Source organism: Ixodes scapularis, unplaced genomic scaffold, assembly GCF_016920785.2.
Source record: "Ixodes scapularis isolate PalLabHiFi unplaced genomic scaffold, ASM1692078v2 PGA_scaffold0__279_contigs__length_252992795, whole genome shotgun sequence".
Taxonomy (NCBI): Eukaryota; Metazoa; Arthropoda; class Arachnida; order Ixodida; family Ixodidae; genus Ixodes; species Ixodes scapularis.
Genome location: NW_024609835.1, coordinates 22539652 through 22561327, shown reverse-complemented (window position 1 = coordinate 22561327; position 21676 = coordinate 22539652). Strand labels below are relative to the sequence as shown.

Here is a 21676-nt window from a genome sequence, read left to right as displayed (position 1 = left end):
ACGTCTGGCTAAACTTAAAATCTTATCGAATCGATGACAAAAAAATTGAAGCTTGCAGGAGGACGCGGAACTAATGCTGTTGTATGTATTCATAGTCTCTTATTGCCTTGTTTAAACTCCCGGTTTCAGAAATGTTCTCACGGCGCGCTTTTCAGATATCTTCAAAGATATTATTATTAGGTCTGCGGGCACAGTCGAACGACCAAAAAGCTTTTCTTTGGATGCCCCGCTGTGATAGCGATACAAAACCTGTTCGGTACGGATGTGGGTCGTCGCTACTGCTCATGCGCGCCATTACCGTATACGCGTACTGGGCAATCGGAAATCTGTCATTTCAGAAATTGCTAGAGTTCGCGAACTTCCGGGGAAATGAATGCACGTGCACAGCCCAAGTGCAGGGATATCTCATTTGACAGTTTCATCATCGCTGGTGAGGTCACGGAAAGCGAACATTTCTTAGCGGTGCGGCCATTTGCCCTCTTTTTTTTCTGCTTGGAAATGTCCCTGGAATATTTTTGGCAAAAGGATCTTTGAGGTATCGGCAACTGCCTTTCATCCCCGATTGCGTCACATGAAATATGCGCTTGCAATAAAACATTTCTCCAAACAATCAAGCATCGATTTGTTCCAGTTAAAGGTTTGTAGTTAGTTAAGGTACAGAATTGTGCAGTTGACATAATGACATTTTGTGATGAAACAATGCAAGAACTAATTAGCAGCCTTCAGCAGCATTCAAGAGTGAACGCGCCTCAAGAAAAACCGCCGAGAAACGTGCAGCTACAAAGAGATTACGCCCCTGATAGTAACTCTTACGGCCACAACACACTTACCAACGCAGCTTGTTTGAACCTTGGAGAGGAAATCTGACTTTCACGAGTACGAAAATTAGTCAATATTGTCGGTAAGGGACCAAACTGGCAAGCTGGCGCAAAACGCCATTTTTTCAGGTGGAGTGGTTAGGTAAGAGAAGTGAGCGCGCGAGAGAGGGGTCACGTACTCTCCTGTGCGTCGAGAGATTGAGGGAGAGGAAGACACGAGAGCGCGAGTAGACGTCAGAACGCCTAGTTCTGGCCCGAATGATTAATGGATTGACCCAAACCTTGCTGCATTTGCCCCCACTTTCCAATATGTTATTTTCAATCCATTTATGTAAAATTAAGCCAAGCCGCGGCTGGCTGGTCAACCGCGCTTTTCTACGGGGCACGGTGGCTGCGAGCATCAGTGCGTTGTCAAACTTCGTCACGTGCGTGCCTCAGTCAATCGTTCTGTGGAAACTGCATATTTTTCAATGCTATCGCGGGAAGAAATAATCTACTTACGTTGAGTGCATGGCGACGACTTCGGTGATTTTTTGAAGAGTCTTCCATCCGTCGGCAACGAACTGCAAGAAAGGAAGGGCTTATTGGTGAGCAGATCGCAGCGTTCACGAACATTGCGACCGGTAAACATTTTCGCTATGCACTCCTTCGGCTGCACGGAGATCTGGCTCGACTCCGGTAGGTCCAGGAAAGAATTGCCGAGCTGAACCACTCCGGAACTTTAAGTACCACTGACCATAACTGAACTTCGCAAACACAACGGCGCCCATGCTGCGCCAGTCGATGTAACCGCCATCCTGAACCTGGTGCTCTCGCTGCGTCCGAGATCCCCCTAGAGCTTCCTGCAAAAGGCCCCGAACCCAAAATCCCTAGCGTTGCGTGCGTGCTCGATGCGCCACCCCTTCTATTGCGTTCTGTGCCTGCGCAGTCTCGAACCGCCATTTCCTTGCGTACGAAAAGCTTTTTCGTACGGTCCACTAAAACTGTCTTATAGCTCCGAGATATCTTTAGTGGCGCCCTCTGATGGTTGCCATTGGGAACGTCGAGATGAGTATTTGTATTGCTGTCACGTTACGAGTTGTGATTCTTGCTACTTATCATCAGTTGCGAAGGACAAGCTCGACTCTGTGTATAAAAACCACGGTGGAAGCTTGGAGGGATCGCGTTTTTAATCTAACAGCGTCAAAGTCGACTGGCTGACATTGCTCTTAATAGAAGATGGCTGATCCGGTTCGGGTTCATCATTTTGCAACATCGACCTTTGGAGGGGTTCACGGGAAACCAATAAAGATTAAAATAGTTTTATTTATTTGTTTGTTTGCGTTTTTGTTTGTTTGTTTGTTTCAGAGATCGAATGTTTGACAGATTAAGGACGATCACAAAAGTTCTGAAAGGAGAATGAAAGCGCATCCTGACGTCACCGGCGAGAAGGCACGTGTGCAATAAACGAATTGAGATGATAAAGGTCCCGAGGGTGTCTCGAAAGCTTACCCTTATTACTTTTCGCCAAGGAGCATATCTTCGAGGTCAATCTTCCTTAGCGCCTTTCTTAAGATAGAGGCACAACGTTTCGGCCTGCCAAACTCCGCTGAAATACGTGCGACGTGCGTTTCAGCCGAGTTCCTAACTTCTTGCAACGAAAGGTGCCTGCCCATATCGACAGAGGCCTGGAAATAGATAAGACATTTTATTTTTGGTATTTAATGGTTTGTGGCAATTTCCTTGCTGCTACCCGTGTCGGGGAATGACACCGCACACCGGTTCAACAACACGGAGACATTTAATGAGCGTTATCGCCCGCGCCGCGATCGGAAGGGCCTCGGCGTATACACTACGACGCTCTTTTATCAGCGGCTTTTATCAGTTGCCCTTGGTCCGCTCGCAGTAGAAATGATCACTGACGATTTGGCGGCAGATGGGAAACCTGAGCCAACGCTTTAGATCCCCAGGGTGCCCCCAGGTTTCAACCTTAACTTTATTGTCTCCCTCATGTAAAGAGAGGAAAAGAAGTAAAATTTTTGCCCCCAACGTTAGGGGTGAAAGTAATATAAGAGTACTCGATTATCAAGATAAGCTCTAATAGAAGTGGACGCACACAAGCTAGCAGGACATGACACATTGCAAAGAGACAAAGCGAATGTGTTTTCTGACATTAGTCAGATAATGCATTCCATAATTCTGCATACTGTTTAAAATATTTGGGAGTGAACGATTTAGCATTTATATGCTCAAGCTTGTGCTTGAGCGTGACATTATTCATATGTAAACGCAATGTTTAGGCTAGCTACGCACCTTGAGACTTATCTCATCAGTAAGTATCAGAACTTGTTTTATTTTTTAATTTTTTTTAGACATACGAAAGAAAGCAGTATTTTTAACATATGACTGAATCAGAGCACTATGTGGAAGGAATATTAATGAAATAGGCATCATATTATATAAATATTTAAAACTTTCGGGAATATCTTATTATGGTGTCAACTACACCTGACTATTAAGCGTAGTCGCTGCTTGTTCCTGAAAGATGCCAAAAAAAAAATACAAAACGTTATTAAAAACAAACATTACTAATTTCTTTAAGTAGAAAACAAAATCCTCGTACAATTTAAAAATAATTTCCTAACAAACAGTCGTGCAAGCTATGCTGTCCAAAATTGTTTTGTTGTAAACCGCAAAAAAAAAAAAAAAAAAAAAAATTGGATGTATGTTTATAGAGCCGGAAGTCAGTCTGCCTTAGTGGGAGACTGGTGTCTCATCTGTGGATGAGTAATATAGCCAGTGCAGTACAACCGCTAGCCTGGGGTCTTTAACGCGCATCACATAGTAGTGATACTCGACCGCACGCCGGTACAATGCCAATCCAGACCGAGACGGGCAGGGGTGGGGATTGAACTCAGGATCCCTGGGTTTTGCAGCGCGAGCTTTCGCTTCACGTGCTCCGAGCTGGTACGCGCTAGCCCACTCGGCCACCGATTTTTTTTTCTTCTTGATTTCCTGTTGGATACACGACACCGATGCAGTGAGACACTACACTTCTAACTTACACAGACCAGTCGCCATTTGCCAGTACACAGACCCTAAAATAGTTTCCAATCAACAAGTTTGTCTAGCACAGACAGCCGTTCTGGCGGTTCGCTCTGCGACTTTATAACTTCTCGTAAATAACGCACGCTCTCAATAAAGTAGTCTTAGACCAAACGAGCGTCCAAGTCGGCATGTCAAACAGCCATCCTGGACTTCTACATACTGTGGAGACTCAGTACCATAAACATCTCGTAGGGCACGCCATCCTCGTTATCTGTCGTGAGGAAACATATGGCCCACTCGGCCACCGATCCCCCTTTCGTACACAGCAGAAGAGCTAGAGATCACAGTGCCTGCCAGCACCGTGTTACCAAGAAAGCGAAGATGACGGAGCGGAAGGCTTCCTCCGCTAATCCACTGTCTTGGTCAGGCTATAAAAGTTCCGTGACCTTTTCATGTGGCAGGCTCTTCATATGTAAACAAAAGTACCTGTTGAGTTACAGCTACGAACCCTCGCTTGGGCGCGCTTCACTTTCACGCGTCAATCGTTTTTTTCTTCTCGCACCAAGTACGGTTGGCTACAGCTGGTATCTGAACACATCACGATACCCCCATCATCCGATATTTTGGGTAGCAGCGTTCAGGATTTGTACATGGATTGTCGCACGTATCTGCTACAACTCTAATGTCTCCATACTCTACACGGCGGAACCACTGTTCTAGAAGAACGAGCTAGGCTCTGAGTGCTGTTGTGTCATGTCGTTTTCGTTATTCTCTCTTTTTTCTTTTTGTCATTAGCACGCAGTCGACACTCCGATCTCGCCTGTGGCGGCGAAAGCCCCTCTCCCCCCCCTGGCGCCACCGAGTTGCGCGAACCAAAACAGCTGCTCGGAGCAGTCGCCCGACGTCGCTGACGGTGCGAAGGCCGTGCTGTCCTGTCCAAAGCTCCCGTTATCACTCCGACAGGCAGCGAATGCGCGCCGCGCCTTTCGCGCAATCGTATCTCTTGCCTTCCGCGTCCGGCTTGCGGCGACAGCGGACGGATTCAAATAGGCTCAAGACCGACATCGACGCCGAGTTCTACGGAGAGTACGTTACGACAGATAATGGAGAACTTCCAGGAGCTCGACGGTCTTTCCCGGAATTCGTTCCACAACGGCTTCGAGAACTGCTCTAGAGCCTGCGAGCGAGACGTGGAACCGGAGTGAGTGAAATCCGTTATTCGCGGCGTTCTGGCGCATTGAGCGTACACTTGGCGACGCCTGTGTGGAATTTTTCTCTCGAATGATTTCGTTGCTTGACTCTGCAAACGCTTCTGCTGATGCTGCAGCGTTTGCGATATTAAATTTGTGCTCGCTTCAATGAATTGTCTAAAACATCGTCCTAATTACTTCACATATATGGTGAGAAAACGGTGCGCAAAAATGAGAAAATGCGCGCATGTCGAAAGTGGGTCAAGAATGGTCGATGACAAACCAGAACGAGCTCGTTTTCAAACAAAAAATAATAATATAATAGAACGGGCGTTTAATGGAAACGCAGATGAAGGCAATGCTACTGCCGACCTTGAAATGATCAGACACCGTTCTCATTTCGAAAGAAGCGCGAGAAAGTAGCGCTGCCAGGAGCAAAATATTCGAGCTACGCGTTATGTCTTATGGTGGGTAGCGGAGTTGTTACGCGGAGATTTAGTTTTTCTTGGCACTTCGGTTTTCGGAAGCAACTGTGTGAAAAAAACAAACCTCGACTGAAAATCAAATGAACCTCGTACTATTTAAAGCAGACAGCAACCAGTCTAAACTCCACTTCCTGTAATGCAGTGAATCTCAACCATTCATGTTTCGCGGACCCCTTGCGAATCGGCAGAGATGATGGAGGAACCCGTTCGTGATGAGGGGAAGGGAAAGCGTTTATTTTTGCGGCCTCTTATTGCTCGCGAATTGGTCATAGAGCACATAAACGCGGCCAATAAATTCCGTGATATTCCATACGCCTGCAATGAAACTCTTCAGGACCAAAATTTTCGCGTGCCCCTGAATTTCGATTTTTTTTTTTTTCAATTCGCGCATGTTGCGAAAATTAAGGGCTCGCGAACAATAATGGTTTTTCAGTATATTAGTTACGAAAATTACTTAATAAGTGGATATATCTCTATCTTATCTATATCTTATCTATATCTTATCCACTTAAGTGGATAAGTGTCGCGGGTCTCTCAAATGCCTCCGCGGACCCCCTGAAGAGCCACAGCTGTAATGCGCATACCAGCTCGGAGCTCGCGCCGCAGAACTCAGGGATCCTGGGTTAAATTCCCATCCCTGCCCATTTTGATCTGGATGAGCATCGCGCACAGGCATGCGGTCGTGTATTATGACTGCGCGGTGCACGTTAAAGACTCCAGGCTAGTAGTTGTATTGCACTGGCTAAATTGTTCATCTACAGCTCAGAGACAAGTCGGCCGTTGAGGCAGACTAAGTTTAGACTTAATAAACACACCACAGCCCTTGTTTTTTTGTTTTGTTTTTTTGGAGCAATTTATTACGGCATGAGCAATGGCGGTGCGGAGGCGATAGCAGACCATAGATCTAAAACCGGCAAAATCCGAGATCGAATCTACCCGTTGACAGTCTCATGTTCCCAGAGTGCACTTGGGCCGCTAGGGGCGCTGCTATTTTGCACATCGCCCATTAAACAACCAAGAGGGGCGAATATTAGCGCTTCGAAAGAAGCCGAAAAATTTCACCGCTGTTCTTGATGTAAAATCGAGTGTAGTGGGAGGCGGAGCCCTTGCAGGCTACTTTGACGAAAGGGAAAGATAAATTCGAGAGCAGGTGGTATCTCTGCCTTGGCGACACCATTATACTGGTATCTATTGTTGAATATTCGGGCTTTAAAGCACAAATGGGCAAAATACTTAAAACATGTAGTGAAGCATAAATAAAACTTATTTTTCGAAATGTATTTAATTACAAATGTAAGTGCAATTTCGAGAAATCTATTCAAATTCAAAACGCAAATAAAATGACGGGAATTTTATCATTTTTATAACTTTTCCAAATACGCATGATTTCCATAGCTTCACATCTGGGCCTTAAATTTTGTCCCGGATAGATAATGGAGTCTGTATAAAATTACTGCAATCAAAGACATAAAATAAAAAAGTGCCAATGAAATGTATTTTATGTAAATCAGAGCGGAAGACTGGATGAACCTTCTACAGGAGGAAACATTCGAGCAGAACCTTGTAGACTTTAATATTTAAAAAGAAAATATTGTTTCCAAAAGGCAGCGTGGCTGTTTATCACTCATTCGCGTTCAATAAAAAAAACAAAAAAACAACTGCGTAGTGGTTTAGTGAGTTTCAATCTAAGCATCTTCTTTTCTACAACTACAACCTCACCAGCTGTAAAAAAAATTAAAAAAAAAGTTAACACAATCTGTAAAAATGTTATAGCTGAACACCGCGCATGCGTTCCTTGCTTTCCTCCTTTACCTTTTTTCTTGTTCAATTGTTGTGATCAAATCGTGGCGAGAGTCGTACTTTTGACATACGACTCACACCGCCAAGTTGGGGTCGGTGGCCAAGTGAGTTAACTTCAGTCTTGTGCCAATCTCGAATACTCTACTCAAGATACGGTATTTCAAATACTTTTAGAAATATTTTGGTATCTTGCAAATACTTTTGACGGTATTTTAATTACATTTCTGAGTGTGTTGTACTCATTATCTCAAATGCATTTTTGACATTCCGCCATTTTCCGAGTTTTTCGGTGTGAAGTGGCGTGGGTGTGGCACGAGCCAACGTGAATATTGTTTCGAGCAATTAAATCCCGTTGCTAGCTCCGATAAGCTACGGTGACTTAGATTAACCTCGTGAACACATCGCTTTTGTGCCAATTGTGACTCATATTTCACACCAAAGCTCGTACAATGAAGGTTTTCTCCCTCGCCTTCCCAAAGGCGCTTTTTTTTGTCCTAAAATTTCCCCCAAAAAAATCCTTAAAAAAAAGGGGATGGCTTCACCGAAGTAAAGATTGCCACACCGAGGCGCAACGGAGAATGGAAAACGACCTCTACAACAATGCAGACTTCAGTGTCAATAAAATAAAAATATAGAAGAAAATGAGAAGTAGATACAAAAGGGAGACACTTTTTTTCTTGTATTTTTGACCCCGTTACGGCAGAACTTTGAGTTTTTTTTGTTTTCTTTTTTTGCTTTGTTTCTTTCCTTTTGGTCGTCAGTCTGGCACTTATTGTTCTTTTTCCAACACTGTCTGTGAGCGAATATTGATAAGCAGAGGACAAAACAGAAAACGCCTACTTCTCTCTCTCTCTAGTTAAACGATGCTTCTATACTACGTGTCACTAGTTGCGTGCAGTGGAGGCGAAGGTAACGCCAGGGGAAGAGAAAAAGGGTGAGTAATAGGAAGACGGGGGAGAGGAGGGCAATGGAGGGCGAGGGGAAAAAGGGAGAGCACTAGGAACGTTAGAGAGGAGAGCAGGATTCTCTTTTCCTCCTCAGCCTTCCTAGTGCTTGCCCTTTCTCGCCCCGCCTGGCGTTGCCTTCGCCTGTACCGCACGCAACTAATGACACGGAGTATAAGGTGCGCCGCAGGACGTGACATTCAGTCATGTCACTATAGCTAAAACGGCCTCCTTTTTTTGGAGGGGGGGTTCGAAATGTTTTGTAACATGTATCAGTGATATCGTACTCCTTATACTTGAACTGCATAAAAAAGCCCTGCGTTTTTTTTTTTTTTTTTGTTTTGTGTTGTTGCGTGCTAATAAACCATTCTGGTTAACCAGATTTGCGATCTGTATAATTGTATTTGCAACTGACGTCGATACAAATTACGCAACGCGGAAGTGCCCTCAAAATAAATTGAATTACATTTCTGAGTATTTCTACTCTACTCCAGACACTTTACTGTAAAAGCAACTTGAGTAGTATTTTAAATACTTTATGAAGCAGGTATTTAGTAACCGAAATACTTGTATCGAGTTTTTTGTCCAACACTGTTAGCTTTTAACAGCACGGAGCACAACAAGCGAATTCCTGTGCTGCATAATAAAAAAAAAAAATCAGACCTCGTGTCAGTTTTGATCCAAATGACCATCGTACTGGCGTGCTGTTGTCTATCATACTGCTGCTGCCTGACGTACGTTAAACACTACAGGTTAGCAGTCACATTTAACCAGTGTCGCCCCATCTAAAGGCAAGATCGAAATTTTGCCGGCTAAACATCAAAACGTCTAATTTACTTCCGCATCGATAAAAAGTCAGAAATTGTATTTCATTGCAATTGTGATGGAAAGGGAATTGGCAAATACATTTAAATGAAATCAACAAATGCATTTCATAATTCAATAATATTCCCCTTGATAAAAAAAAATATTCTAAAGCAGTACACCAATTTCGTACCTTTATAAAACAATGAAATATATCTGTAAGAATAGTTTCGATATGTTGACTACTATACGTTTTACAAACGTTCAGCGCACTTCATATTTTAGCGGTGTGGTCCGCGCGTCCACCCAGCCTGGCAACTGAGGCTTGCATGTGAAAACTATAGGTTTAATATACTGATCGCAAACTAAAAACAAACTATTGCTATGCTTTGTGCAGTGTTTCATGGTGCAATTTCGGTATACCTCTGCTTTATCACAAATTGGGTCCCCCGCAAAACCCGCTGTTCACAGGTCTAATATACCTGGACAACGTAAACTTCAATGAATATATCTAAAAAAGCATCGTCTCTTCCTTTTCAGTTCTACGGCTGCGAAAACATTTTTTTAATCGAGTTTTTGAAATAATGTATATTTCACACAGTCTCTCTTTCTCCCTCTCTTTTTCTTTCTCTCTTTGTCTTCTAGAAAACTTTACATTTTTTAACAATTAGCTAAACGTTAATAACTAAGCAAGCTCTGTTGGCGGTTGCAGGTATAGATCTGTGGCGTCTCGGTTCATTCTGGCCGCTGGTCCCATGTCGTCTCGCTGCTCACTCCGTCTCGTCCCCCTGTGTCGTAAAAAAAAAAAAAAAAATTGGCTTGCTCTTTATGTTTATACAGCCTTGATGGAGATGCGCCTCACCGGGTAATCGGTCTCTTTTTAGCCAGTGCAGTACAACCGCTAACCTGGGGTTTTTAACGTGCATCACGCAGTAGTGATCACACGAACGCGTGCCGGTACGAAACTCATCCAGATCGAAACGGGCGGGGGCGGCGGGGATCAAACCCAGGAGGTTCCCAGCGCAAGCTTTCGCTCCACGCCCCGAGCTGAGACGCGTTAGCCCACTCGGCCACTTCCTCCCTTTCCCCGTGTCGTCCTGCGCTGCCTTCTCTTGTACCCTCGTCCCGAGGGTTTCCTCGCGGCTGCGTGAAGTGGTGCAACCGCGAGGCAATACGTCAGCCGGACGAGAGAATAGTGTCCGCTATGGATGCTGATATTGCTGGGATATTATCCAATGTCGTGCAATGGATGTTGCGCGGAAGAAGAAGAAGAAAATAAATGGTGCTATGGAGAATTTGGCAGCCTTGAAATGGCACCGGCTACTCCAAAACTTGAAGGTGATATGAACTAAGACCTAAAAACGTAATGAATAAAGAAGAAAAGAAATGAGTACGAAGTCAGAGCACAGGCCTGACACGACCACACCAGCACACACACACACAAACACGCTCAAAAAAAAAAAAAGGAGCGTTACAGAACACTTGCTTTAAAACACAGCGCAAAACAGTTGATGCAGTTGATGCATTTCTTGTCAGTCTGTTGCTTGTCTTATTTTCAGCTGGGATAGAGCACATCACTTACACTCTCGCTACATACTGTCACGCTCACTCACTTGTGCACATAGCTACAAATATATACAACCATAGGCGTACGGCATATGTCTGTACTTAATATTCGTATAAAAGTCCACACTCTTTTAAAAAGTCACAAATAATGTTTAGTGCTCTTTTCAGTGTTTGTCGGTTCGCCCAAGGGCCCAAAATCTTCGCCAAAGATAAGGGACGACTGTCCAATTGTTGAAGTCGAGTTTTCATTCGATTCCTTTCACTGGCGTAGCACTGACATTCTAAGAGGATGTGATTAACATCCTCAAAATGACCACCACATTTGCATACTGGGGTCACCCGATGTCTAATTCGATGCAAGAAACTTCCAGTAAAAGCCACTTCGAGTCTTAATCGGTGCAGGAGAGTGTCGTATTTCCTTTTTGTTCCGGAGTATGGTGGAAATTTAAGGTCCGGGTCAATATGCGGAAGGAGAGAGTCGACAGATTTTAGTGAACCAGTGTTGTCGTGAATATTCCTCTCGGTAATGCCGAAGTAGTAGTTTGGCATCTGTGGGTGTGAAGAAGGTTAGTTCTATTGCGTCATATATATAGGCTTCTGTAGCCAATCGGTCAGCTTCAACGTTTCCAGCAATTCCACAATGCCCTGGGATCCATTGGAGACTTATCGAGTGTCCAAGACTCTCTGCATGGACTAGTGTCATTTGAATTTGATGCTGTAAAGGTCCCAAAGAGGACCGCATATTTATACCCTTCAATAGTTCTAGTGCGTTCTTAGAATCTGTCAGTATGATCCAATTGTCTGGCTTATTAAAAGTGTCAATAAATGTCGACGCTGAAAATATCGCATGCAGCTCGGCCGTTGTTGAACAGACATGGTGCGAAAGCCGAAAGCATTTGTTTACATTAAACTTGGGAATAGTAAAAGCAGAGGTTGAGCCTCGATTTGATGTCGATCCATCTGTATAAACCTGAACAGCTGTGTCGTAGTGAAGTTGTATATGATCCAGGGAGAGCATTTTTGCCACAGTAGAGTCTACAGATGATTTAGAATCAATTTCAGATATGTCTGTTTGTATCTTCAGTGGCGGTATTGTCCATGGGGGGCGTTGTAAGTTAGGAAGCCAATGCACATGATTTGGTACGCGAATTGGCAATGTAATAAGAAGTTTGCGAAACTGGCATTGAATTCGTTGTCGAAGAATGTCTTGACACAAGGGACGACCACCGTCCTGTGTGGCTAGACGAAAGTAGTGCCGACATACTTCTTGAGTACGGAAGACAACTACTGAAGGTTCTCGGGCCTCCGCGAATACGAGTTCAGTAGAAGTAGCCCGTGGAATACCTGAAGTAATGCGCAGACTTCGTGCAATCATATAATTTAATCGCTTTTCTGATGTTGGTGAAATTCCTTGTAGAACTGGTATTGAATATGCGATTGTTTGTCGTACAAGAGCTGTATGGAGAAGAAGGAGACCGTCCGTTGACCCTCCCCATCTCGCACCCCCGATGCACCGAAGTACGTTAATGATAGCATTCACTTTTTTTTTCAAGCATATCAATATGCCTCGTCCATGTAAGAGAACAGTCTAGCACGACACCAAGGAATCTGTGCCACATGACTCGCTCGATGTTTTGTCCTCGTAGGTAGAGCTTAAACCCTTTGAGGTGTTTTCTAGTGAAGGGTAGAACTGCCGATTTCTTAGCTGAGTGGTCCATGCCTCTCTCACGAAGGTATTTGTATGTCTCATCGAGGCCAGACTGCAACTGCAATTGTAAAGTTTCTGAAGAAGAACCAGATGCCCATATGCAAATACCATCTGCATACATCGAGATTTGGAGCGTTGGAGGGAGTCGCTGGGGTAATTCAGCCATGACAACGTTGAATAAAGTAGGGCTAAGTACGCTACCTTGTGGAACCCCATGTTTTAACTCATGTTCCGTGCTGTTGCCTTCGTTTGTGGCTACAAATATCTTGCGATGGAGCAGGAAGTTTTTTATCCAACGTACAACCCGTCCTCGCACTTTCAGTTGAATGAGTCCGTGCAGAACATGTGTGTGGCTCACGGTATCAAAGGCGCGATGAATATCCAAAAAGACTGCTATGGTTATGTTCCCAGATGCGCGCAAGTGTTCTACTGTGGTAACAAGGTCAAGCACAGAGTCAATAGTGCACCTCCTAGGGCGAAATCCAGTTATTTGTTCAGGTAATACGTGATTGGATTCTAACCACCATTGAAGGCGCAAATGTATCATCTTTTCCAGAAGTTTCGCAACACAGCTGGTGAGACTTACTGAACGAAACGATTCTAGGGCTGCTGGGCTTTTCCCACACTTTAGTAAAGGAACAACCTTTGCCAGTTTCCATGAGTCCGGGAGAGTTTCTTTTCTCCAGACTTCATTAAAGATCTCAAGAGGATTTGTTTTAGTTCCCGGAACAAGGTTTGCAAGTGCTTGATATGTTATTTGGTCATGACCCGGAGTTGTGCGTTTAATAATCGTCGCCAGTGCACCTTCCAGTTCACGAATACTGAAATCACGATCCAGGTGTGAATTACCTGAGCTACTTTCTTCACCTATGCTTTTAACTGCGGCTTCGCATGATGCGTAGTATTCAGGGGAGGTCATCGCGTCTCCCTGCTTTGTAAGTAGAGCGCAAAATTGATTCGCCACTGTCAATTCCGAAGTACCTTGTGACAGGGCCAAAGCTCTGAACGGTCTTTTCTGAGTTAGTGGTGATATCAAGGAGCGTACTATATTCCACACCATTTTGATTTGGGTGAAAGGTGAAAATTTTGCACAAAGCTTTCTCCATTGGCGTTTAGAAAGTTTTTGCAAAAGCCGTTTCATTTTAGTGTGGATACGTTGGGCTTCATAAAAATCCTCTGTTCGTCCCGATCTCCTATATCGTCTTTCTGATCTCCGGCGAATAGCTCGAAGCTTCTCATAGTCACCGTTTACTCCGGCAGTCTCTCTTGGAACTGCTACCTTTTTTGTGGATTTTGTTAAGTTAGCACTGATCACTCGCTGAAAGTCCTCGACTGTCTGAATTTCTTCGAGTTGTCTGGTGTTCAGAAAACGAAACATCTTCCAGTTCGTAAAAGCTACGCAATGATTTGGTTGCTTTGCAGTTAGCCGCGGGTGGTGAATGAGTATCGGGTAGTGGTCGCTGCCACGGGTGTCTATATCTGTGCGCCAATCCATGTCGTACGAGATGTGTGGAGTACACAGCGTAAGATCAAGGCAGCTGGAGTATTTGGCTCCTTTTATGTATGTTGGTGAACCATCATTCAATATACTTGTGTCATATTGATCGATAATATTTTCAATGAGGTTTCCTCTTTGGTCACAATGAGAGCTACCCCACAGTGTGTGGTGGGCATTAAAATCTCCACACATAACATAGGGAGCAGTAAGTCGTTTGAAGATCGAGTTAAATTCAGCGCTTGTCATCGAAATTTGTGGCTCTATGTAGATGCTCACAACAGTAAGTATCATCCGTCCTACGCGTACTTGACAGGCAACATACTCCGGCACATCCGAAGTCGAGGAAAAAAGAAGTGTTGAGACTAACTCTTTTCGCATTCCAAGTAAACAGCGACTAGGACCTCCTGGTCGCGTAGATTTGTATAATACATAATTTGCTAGTCGAAACGAACTATCCACACGGGCCTCAGATATTGCAAGTATTGGGAAACAAAACTGAGCAACGAATTGTCTCAAGTCCCCGCGTTTGGTTCGTAGTCCGTTCGCGTTCCATTGAAATATTGATATGCGTTTATATACGTCAGTCATCAAAATGCCCACTCTCCGTTAGGCATGTGGACTTAATAAGCGGTTCCATCGTTAGCAAGGCTCGAACTTCTGGAAGATCATTGGCGTTAGGCAGCGCGTTAATGATTGCCTTGAGTGCAGCGAAAAGCATTGGAAGCACAAGCTGGCCAATGTCTACACGTTGTTCTTGTCTATTTCTCCGCGGAGCACGCATCGTCGTCAGCGACTCGCAGCAAGCCATCCGGCAGTTCGCCAAAGGAAGAATCTCTACAGCCGCGCTCAAGGTCCTGGGCGACCTCGAGAAGACGTCAACAAAAGTACAGCTCATATGGACACCGGCGCACCCGTCGCTCCCCGGCAACGAGAAGGCACACGGCGCGGCCCGAGAACTCGCTCACCGGGCCGGGGAACCGCTGGACCCTTCTCTGGCTTTTTCTTCGGAGGGTGACAGGCTGGTCACATTCAGGGACATTCTCGATCACTACACTGGCGAGAGGTTACGCTATCCACCCGCGCACCCCTCGCTGGACAAGAGGACGTCGGTGGCATGGCGCCGCCTCCAGACGGGCTCCTTCCCGAGCCCCTCCCTACTCAATAAATGGTACCCCGACAAGTACAAGCCAAACTGCAAGCTCTGCGGCGGCTACGCCAACCTCCGACACATGGTGTGGGAGTGCAGCAAGATCGACCGTAAGTCCCACCCCCTACTGGAGAAGATCGACAACCAGGAGAGCTGGGAAACCCTACTCCTCTGCTCCGACCCCTCGGTGCAGAACCAACTAGTCCAGCTGGCCGAAGACGCCGCCAAAACCCAGAGGGTTCAGGCCGCCGTCTGAGGGGTGGCTGGCGGGGCGACCCTAGGGGTCTCCCGTTCAGTCATTAACACATGCTTGGGCAAATAAATATTGTTTACTACTACTACTACTACCGCGGAGCAGATGAAGCGGATACTGGTTGACTGCAGTTTGTTTTTGTGATCGATGTTCCTGGGACATTTTCTTTGGTAGGCATTTCAGCTGTGCTGGATAAAGCAGTTCGGTGGGCGCAGCTGCACGAGCCGTGAAGTTGGGATTTGCCATCACTAATTTTTTCCTTGTTTGTTTTCGATGTGTCCTTCACAGCATCGCGGTATGTAACCTTTTTGGCTGCCGTGTCGTTCAAGCTTTTCAAGCACGGCGGGGGACGCACAACTTCTGGGTTCAAGATCGGCGCTTTAGTGCGGACTTCTCTACCGTGCAGAAGCTCTCTCTTACGAGTGGTTGAGGCAGCCTTCTTGATTGGACAACCAGCAAATGCGGCAGAGTGTCCTCCGCCACAATTTGCACATTTCGGCTCTTGTTTGGAGGTGCATTCCTTGTGGTTGTGGGCACCTGCACACACCTTACAACGGGTTGTGCCACGACAAAAATTTGCTATGTGACCGTACCTTTGACACTTAAAGCATTGCACTGGACGTCCAAAGTACTCGTCAACCGGGTGGCTTGTGAACCCCAGCAAAATTCTTTGGGGCATTGCACGATCTGGACGAAAGTGCAGGAGGACGCTGTCTGTTTTCCGTGAAACAGTGTTACCGTCGTCTTGTCTTCGGTAAGACACTTGGCGTTGAACGGAGATGACTCCGAAATATTTTAGATATTCCAGTAACTCATCGTCAGAATACTCCAGAGGTACTCCCTTGATCTTGCCAAGGTTTCTGGAGTACGAGTTAGGCACACTCGTTGTCACTTCAATGGCGGAAAGGGATGTCACAGCAAGGAGCCTGTTTGTTGATTGAAGTGAAGCAACGGAAACAGTCATGCTGCCATCCTTGTTGATTCGATGGGAGAGAAGTTTTTCCTTTGTGATGTTAAGGATCTCGTTGGCTATTGTGTTAGGATTCACTCTCCAGAATGACTGCTCAGTTGTGATTGGTTTGGACACCACTGGTACTTCAGCAGGGCGATCTTTCTTGTACGATACCAGAGTGAATGGAGTTTTGTCTTCATCGTCGTCTACCGAGTAGCATGTAGTTTTATCGTCGTCAGATAACTCATCTTCATGATCAGTCCGCGGTCTTTTAGCGGGGCATGGAGTCTGTGTGCCGGGAGTAATCGCTTGGGTTCCCGCTGCAGTAGTACTTTTAATGGGAGCTGTGGACCTCAATAGACCTTGAGATCCGTCCTCGGAGTGTCTTGGAGAAGGTTGAGCCATGTTTCGGGTCTCCTGACCACCAGTTATGAACCAAGTTGTTCCATGCAGAGTCGATGGTACATATCCTAGGGATGGGCACCGCCCCCGGTAGCTCACCGTTGGGTGCAGGTCAAGCAGTCGACGGCGAGTATCACGATGAACACAGATGGGGTCTGGATATAGCCGCCAAGTCTTGCCTAAGAGTATTTCAAGAGGAGCCAAACAGAAATCGTTCCGATTCAGCACACGTCGTCGTCTTCATGTTGCGCGGAGCTTATGTAAGCGTGTGGCAGCATCCGTCGACGACGCAGCACTTGAGCCGGGTAATGTAATCTGACGCTCTCCGGGGCCGGTCGATCGAGCGGAGAAAAGTTCTCTCTGGGCACGGTGTCTCTGGGGCCGCTGTGTCGGTGCGTGCGTACGTCACCACAGATCTTTTGGTGTCGCTGACGTTCAGGTTCCACGTGTTCAGCACATTGGGTTTTGGTATCACATTTCCGCTTAGCTTTGGTTCTAAAGGCCTGAATTTTGAACGCCGTGAATGTTTGTAATCGAAAGGTCGGTCGGGCGTGCCTTTTAAGTATAAAACTGATTTAATGTTGTACAGGATACATTTGGAATGTGTTGTACTGCTGCTAATCATCGGTGTTTGCCATGCACAACGAAGTGGTGGTTACTCGGATCGCAGATCGATTCCGTATTTGGCCTATATTGAAATGGGTAGGGCATAGCTTCCTGTTGGATTATGTGGCAGAAACTTCTCGTCCAGGTGCTTTGAGTTGTGGTGTGTTGACAGATTAAAAAAAAAAATGAAACATTTTCACCGCAAAGCATCACATTATCAATGTTTTGTAGTGAGCTAGCATATTGCGTTATTGACGTCAGTGGTCTCAGATTCACAGTGCCGTATTTCACTTGCTTAATTGCCAATGTGCAGCGGAGACACCAGATATCTTTTCAAGGCAGACTAATTTTTCGCAGTCTAAAAACAGAAAAGGCAATTGTTTATACAACCGAAAGTCAGAAAACAAAGATAAAAAAGCAGCTTAACAGCACATGTTCGCGAAATAATTTGAGGACGGCGGGAAGCATGACGGACAGCCGTCATGCTTCCATACCGTCGACCGCACGTTTTGGTTTTATTACATTACTACTTGGACTCCTTCTCCTGTCGTCTGGACATGTTATGCTCAACAGAGCAGAAAAGAAAAAAAAATATATGTATACAAACAGCGACAATGGCACAACTCACCCTACGGTGCGTCTACGTGCACCGGTGTTTGTGCCCACCTGCCAGTGTCTTTTGTTGTTTTGGAGCAGTTTATTCTCCCCGACCCGAGGGGGAGAACGGGAGGCCTCCCAGCTGGTGTGCTTGCTTCCGTCCGTGTAGTATATTCTATAGCTTAACGTGAACCGCAGCGGAGGCTGACAGGGTGGCTGCAGAAACTACTAGCCGTCCTAGCCATTCCAACACTGAGAACATGCCACGCGACCTTCCAGCTAGGCGCAGGGAGGTGCGGTGCTCGAAGACACGCGGCACGATCGTCTCAGAACTGGAATTATGTGGGATGGCTCCTAGCCCACTGAGGTCCATGCGAGGCGCCGTCGTGTGTCTGAAAGTAATAAGTGCGGCACGGAACACGAAAACGCCAGTGTCGCCCAATCTAAAGGCTAGATTGAAATTTCGCCGGCTAAACAGAAAAACGTCTCATTTACTTCCGCATCGAGAAAAAGGCAGAAATTAAATTTGATTTCAATTGTAATGGAAAGAGAAATGGCATATGTATGTGTGCGTGTGTGTGTGGGGGGGGGGGGGGGCTTTGTCGGTGCCCTAGTTCTGTTGACGTATACTGTTTTTTGTTTTTGTTTTTTGCCGAGCCAGAACAGTTTGGTTTTAAGGTGAACATATGTTAGGGGCTTTTATGGCCTTGGGCTAAATTGGTTGTCATGGCAGTGACCAGAATGGAGATAAAATTGATTAATTAGCTTGCTAATCAACTAAGAAACTTTAACGACATGAAATATGTTTGTTTTGGGCACTTATTGTATTTGAAGAAGTGGCGCTCTATCTCAATTAGTTTTGACCGTGCCGTAAAATTTGTATTATAAGATTTTCAGTGGGCGTTAGGGGTAAAAAATGTCACCCTTGCTTAAAACCGGAACTAATCGCGCGAGCAGTGCCAGTACGCCTACAGCACGGACACGTTGATCGCCGCCATTTTTGATCGGCGCAGGCTTCGCTTGCGGAGCCGGCAGAGGTCGGAGGGATCGACGTCACTGGCGCATTTTGAAAGCTTAGTTTGGGCCTGAAGCCGTGTTCCGTGTCCACGTGACTGGTTCTTACTACTGATACGTCGACAGCTCAGTTTATTTTTGATGGGTAGAACTTCCACCGGTCACCCCTGGAATCTCAGAGGCCTCGTGCCAACGTAGATGAGGTTATTCCGAGAGCAGGTATGTCGATAGCATATCTTGTGCCTTGTGTCGTGGAACTAGGGGAAAAGATCTGGTCCCAGCATTCCCATTTTAACATGAATTGGCATCGTGCCAGCAGAGGAGCGAGAACAAAGGTTGAGCAGTCGCAGTAGCGGCGTGTGTTCTTGTAATCACTAATGCGTATCACAAGTTAAAGACCCCGAGAGAGCAGTCCGATTGCGGTCTAATTGTTCCTCGTCGGCGTTGAACCGGTATAGATATTACTCAAGGGCAGACCGAACTCTCGATGTGTAAACAATTGCAAATCCCAATTGCTAAACGTCGTTTGGCTTGCGGTCTAGTAGGATGTCTCATTTGAAGTAGAAACACTTTACCGCCCTATCAGTTTGCACCTGCATGAGCATAGCACCGGCGTGCAGTCGCGTATCACTACATGCGTGGGACACGTTAATGACCCCGGCCTAGCAGTTGTGCTCCAGTGGATATTTAGAACGAACACATAATGTACATCTACAGCGGAAAAAATGAATCACACGTTCCCTGAGGGAGACTGGCATCCCGCTGTCTTTACATGCATTGAACATGACGTTTACCAAAAGGCTTGAGCGCTAAATATTTTTAGGCCAATAAAATAAATAAACAAGCAAAAGGATTACCTCATCGCAATACTTTTGGGACTTCTTGACTCCGCCGAGACGCGCGTTTTTTTTTTTCTTCACGCCTCATAGACCATTTCCAACAAAGCGCAACGTCATCAATAGTATACAGCACTGCAGCAGCAGTTCCTACGAAGCGGGGAGCGTAACCGACGGTATTTACCTTTGTATGCTATATATATTTTTTCTTCTTCTTTCTTGACGTCAGCGGCGGTTGGGCACGCCGCTGTGAATAGCTGTGAGTGATGCAAATCCGGGCGCCGCCGCACCCCTGCGCATTCCCGTCTCCCCCTCCAGAAAGCGGAGTCGGCTCGCCCGGATGCGGTCGATCCGCACCACGTGCTGCAGGGCCCCGCTCCTCCGTGGCTCGCGAGCGTAGTGTTCGGACCCCAGACCGCGATGGCCAAAACGAGCGAAGACTCCGCTTCGGAAGGAGAAAGGTGCGTAACTGTACAACGCCGACATTTACGACGGCAAAGTGGCTTTCTCCATGACGCGTTTGCTTCCGGTTTCGCTTCGCGAACAGGGTTCTGTATTTCGCGTTGCGAAGAGCAGTCAGTGAGCCGTCATAGCTGGCAGTCTGCAGTTTTCGGCGCTCGCTACCCGCTTCGATCGGGACGAGGACCGAACCGGCGCGTGGTCGTGTATCACTACTGCGTGGCACAGGCTAAAAACACTAGGCTGGCAGTGGTACTGCACTAGCCAAATTTCTCATTTACAGCGTGTAATAATGGTCGCCAATATGGGGTATTCACTGGACGCCATATTTGAGCGCGGTGTTTAGAGCTCACGCTCGGAACGAGCTCACATTACTAGGCTGCTAAGACCACTAACCTTGATGGTGCGGTGTGCACGTTGGAAATGAACGGCGGAAGCTCGTCGTTAGCCAGTGAATACTCCCTATTAATGTCTAGCTGATTTCGTTCACGCTGTCCAAACAACAGCAGTAATTATTTCTTACTTTAACTGAAGTTCGTGTTCAGACTTATTTCACTACCGTAAAAACCTTAGATTTTTATTAGTTTGTTTGATCGCCTATTTGTGTATTACTTTTTAAGGAGTACGATTTACCCCTAAAAGCCGTTTCAGAATGTGTAGGATATAAATTACATCAAATTATTCGGCATAAGACCTAACTATAGTGGGCTCTTTATCGAGCTTCTCGTCCCCACAACTCGGTGTTTACTAGAGCCACTAAATAAGCTACGCCTAGAGTATCGGCACTCTGTTCCCTGGTATTGTTGTGGTCGCCGCCATCTTGGTGCTTGTTGCAGAGCAGACACAACTGTCGATCGCCGCAATTAAAAAATGCGATTTCTTTCAGCTTTAGATGCGGTGTTTGCAAGCTTATATGATATCGTTTTGCTCTGTCGCGAACTGCTTTGAAATGTCTGGAGGACGGAAAAGCGTTTTTCAGATCGCATGAAACGCTTTAAGGCACACGATGGTTAAGTGTCGTTACTCTGAAGCGTAGGTTATTTAGTGGCTCTAGTGTTTACTAACACAGCATGAAAAGAAATGGAACCTCGCCTAGCACGATCTCGGCATGTGCGCTTTGCTCCGACCAGTACTTTAGTCCCACGAGGAGCGAACTTCGAAACGTCATCTTGGATTTCTCAGATCAAAAACAAACAAGAAAATAACGGTAAGTTGTCCCCACAGCTGAAGCGTACCGCTAGCGGCGTGACCGTTCGATCTCCTTCTCAATAGTAAATACAGAGCAAAACTATTCGCCGCTTTCAGCAGTGGTGGTACCGCGCTGTGTAAGAATCGCGCTCGCTGGCTCCTCGATGACCTGCTTCAAAATAAAGGTGTGTGCTCAAACCTCCCTGACATGGAAGTATGGCGTAAAGCTCTCATATTGCTCGTATTTAACAAAATTAGAAGTACTTACGCGTTGCAGAGCGAACCTCGTACAGGAGGGCTAGGTTGGACATTTGCATATACATTTTAAAAGGTCGCGGAAGTGACGTATTGGCGTCTGATTGGTGGAGGCAACTCCTTCACC

At 46.0% G+C, this 21676-nt stretch overlaps 1 protein-coding gene across 2 annotated transcripts in view; it reads left to right on the top strand.

Moving 5' to 3' along the window:
* The first annotated feature begins 4668 nt into the window (after nt 1–4668).
* Nucleotides 4669–21676, top strand: part of LOC8025631 (uridine phosphorylase 1) — a 71381-nt gene continuing 54373 nt past the window's right edge. Inside the window, exon 1 of one of the 2 annotated variants that reach the window (XM_029993357.4) lies at nt 4669–5046. In XM_029993357.4, coding sequence (XP_029849217.2) covers nt 4949–5046 — 98 coding nt within the window. In that variant the 5' untranslated portion in view covers nt 4669–4948. Of the gene's footprint in view, nt 5047–19876; nt 20109–21676 lie in introns of those variants that run through there. The other variant, XM_029993358.4, reaches the window with a different exon arrangement.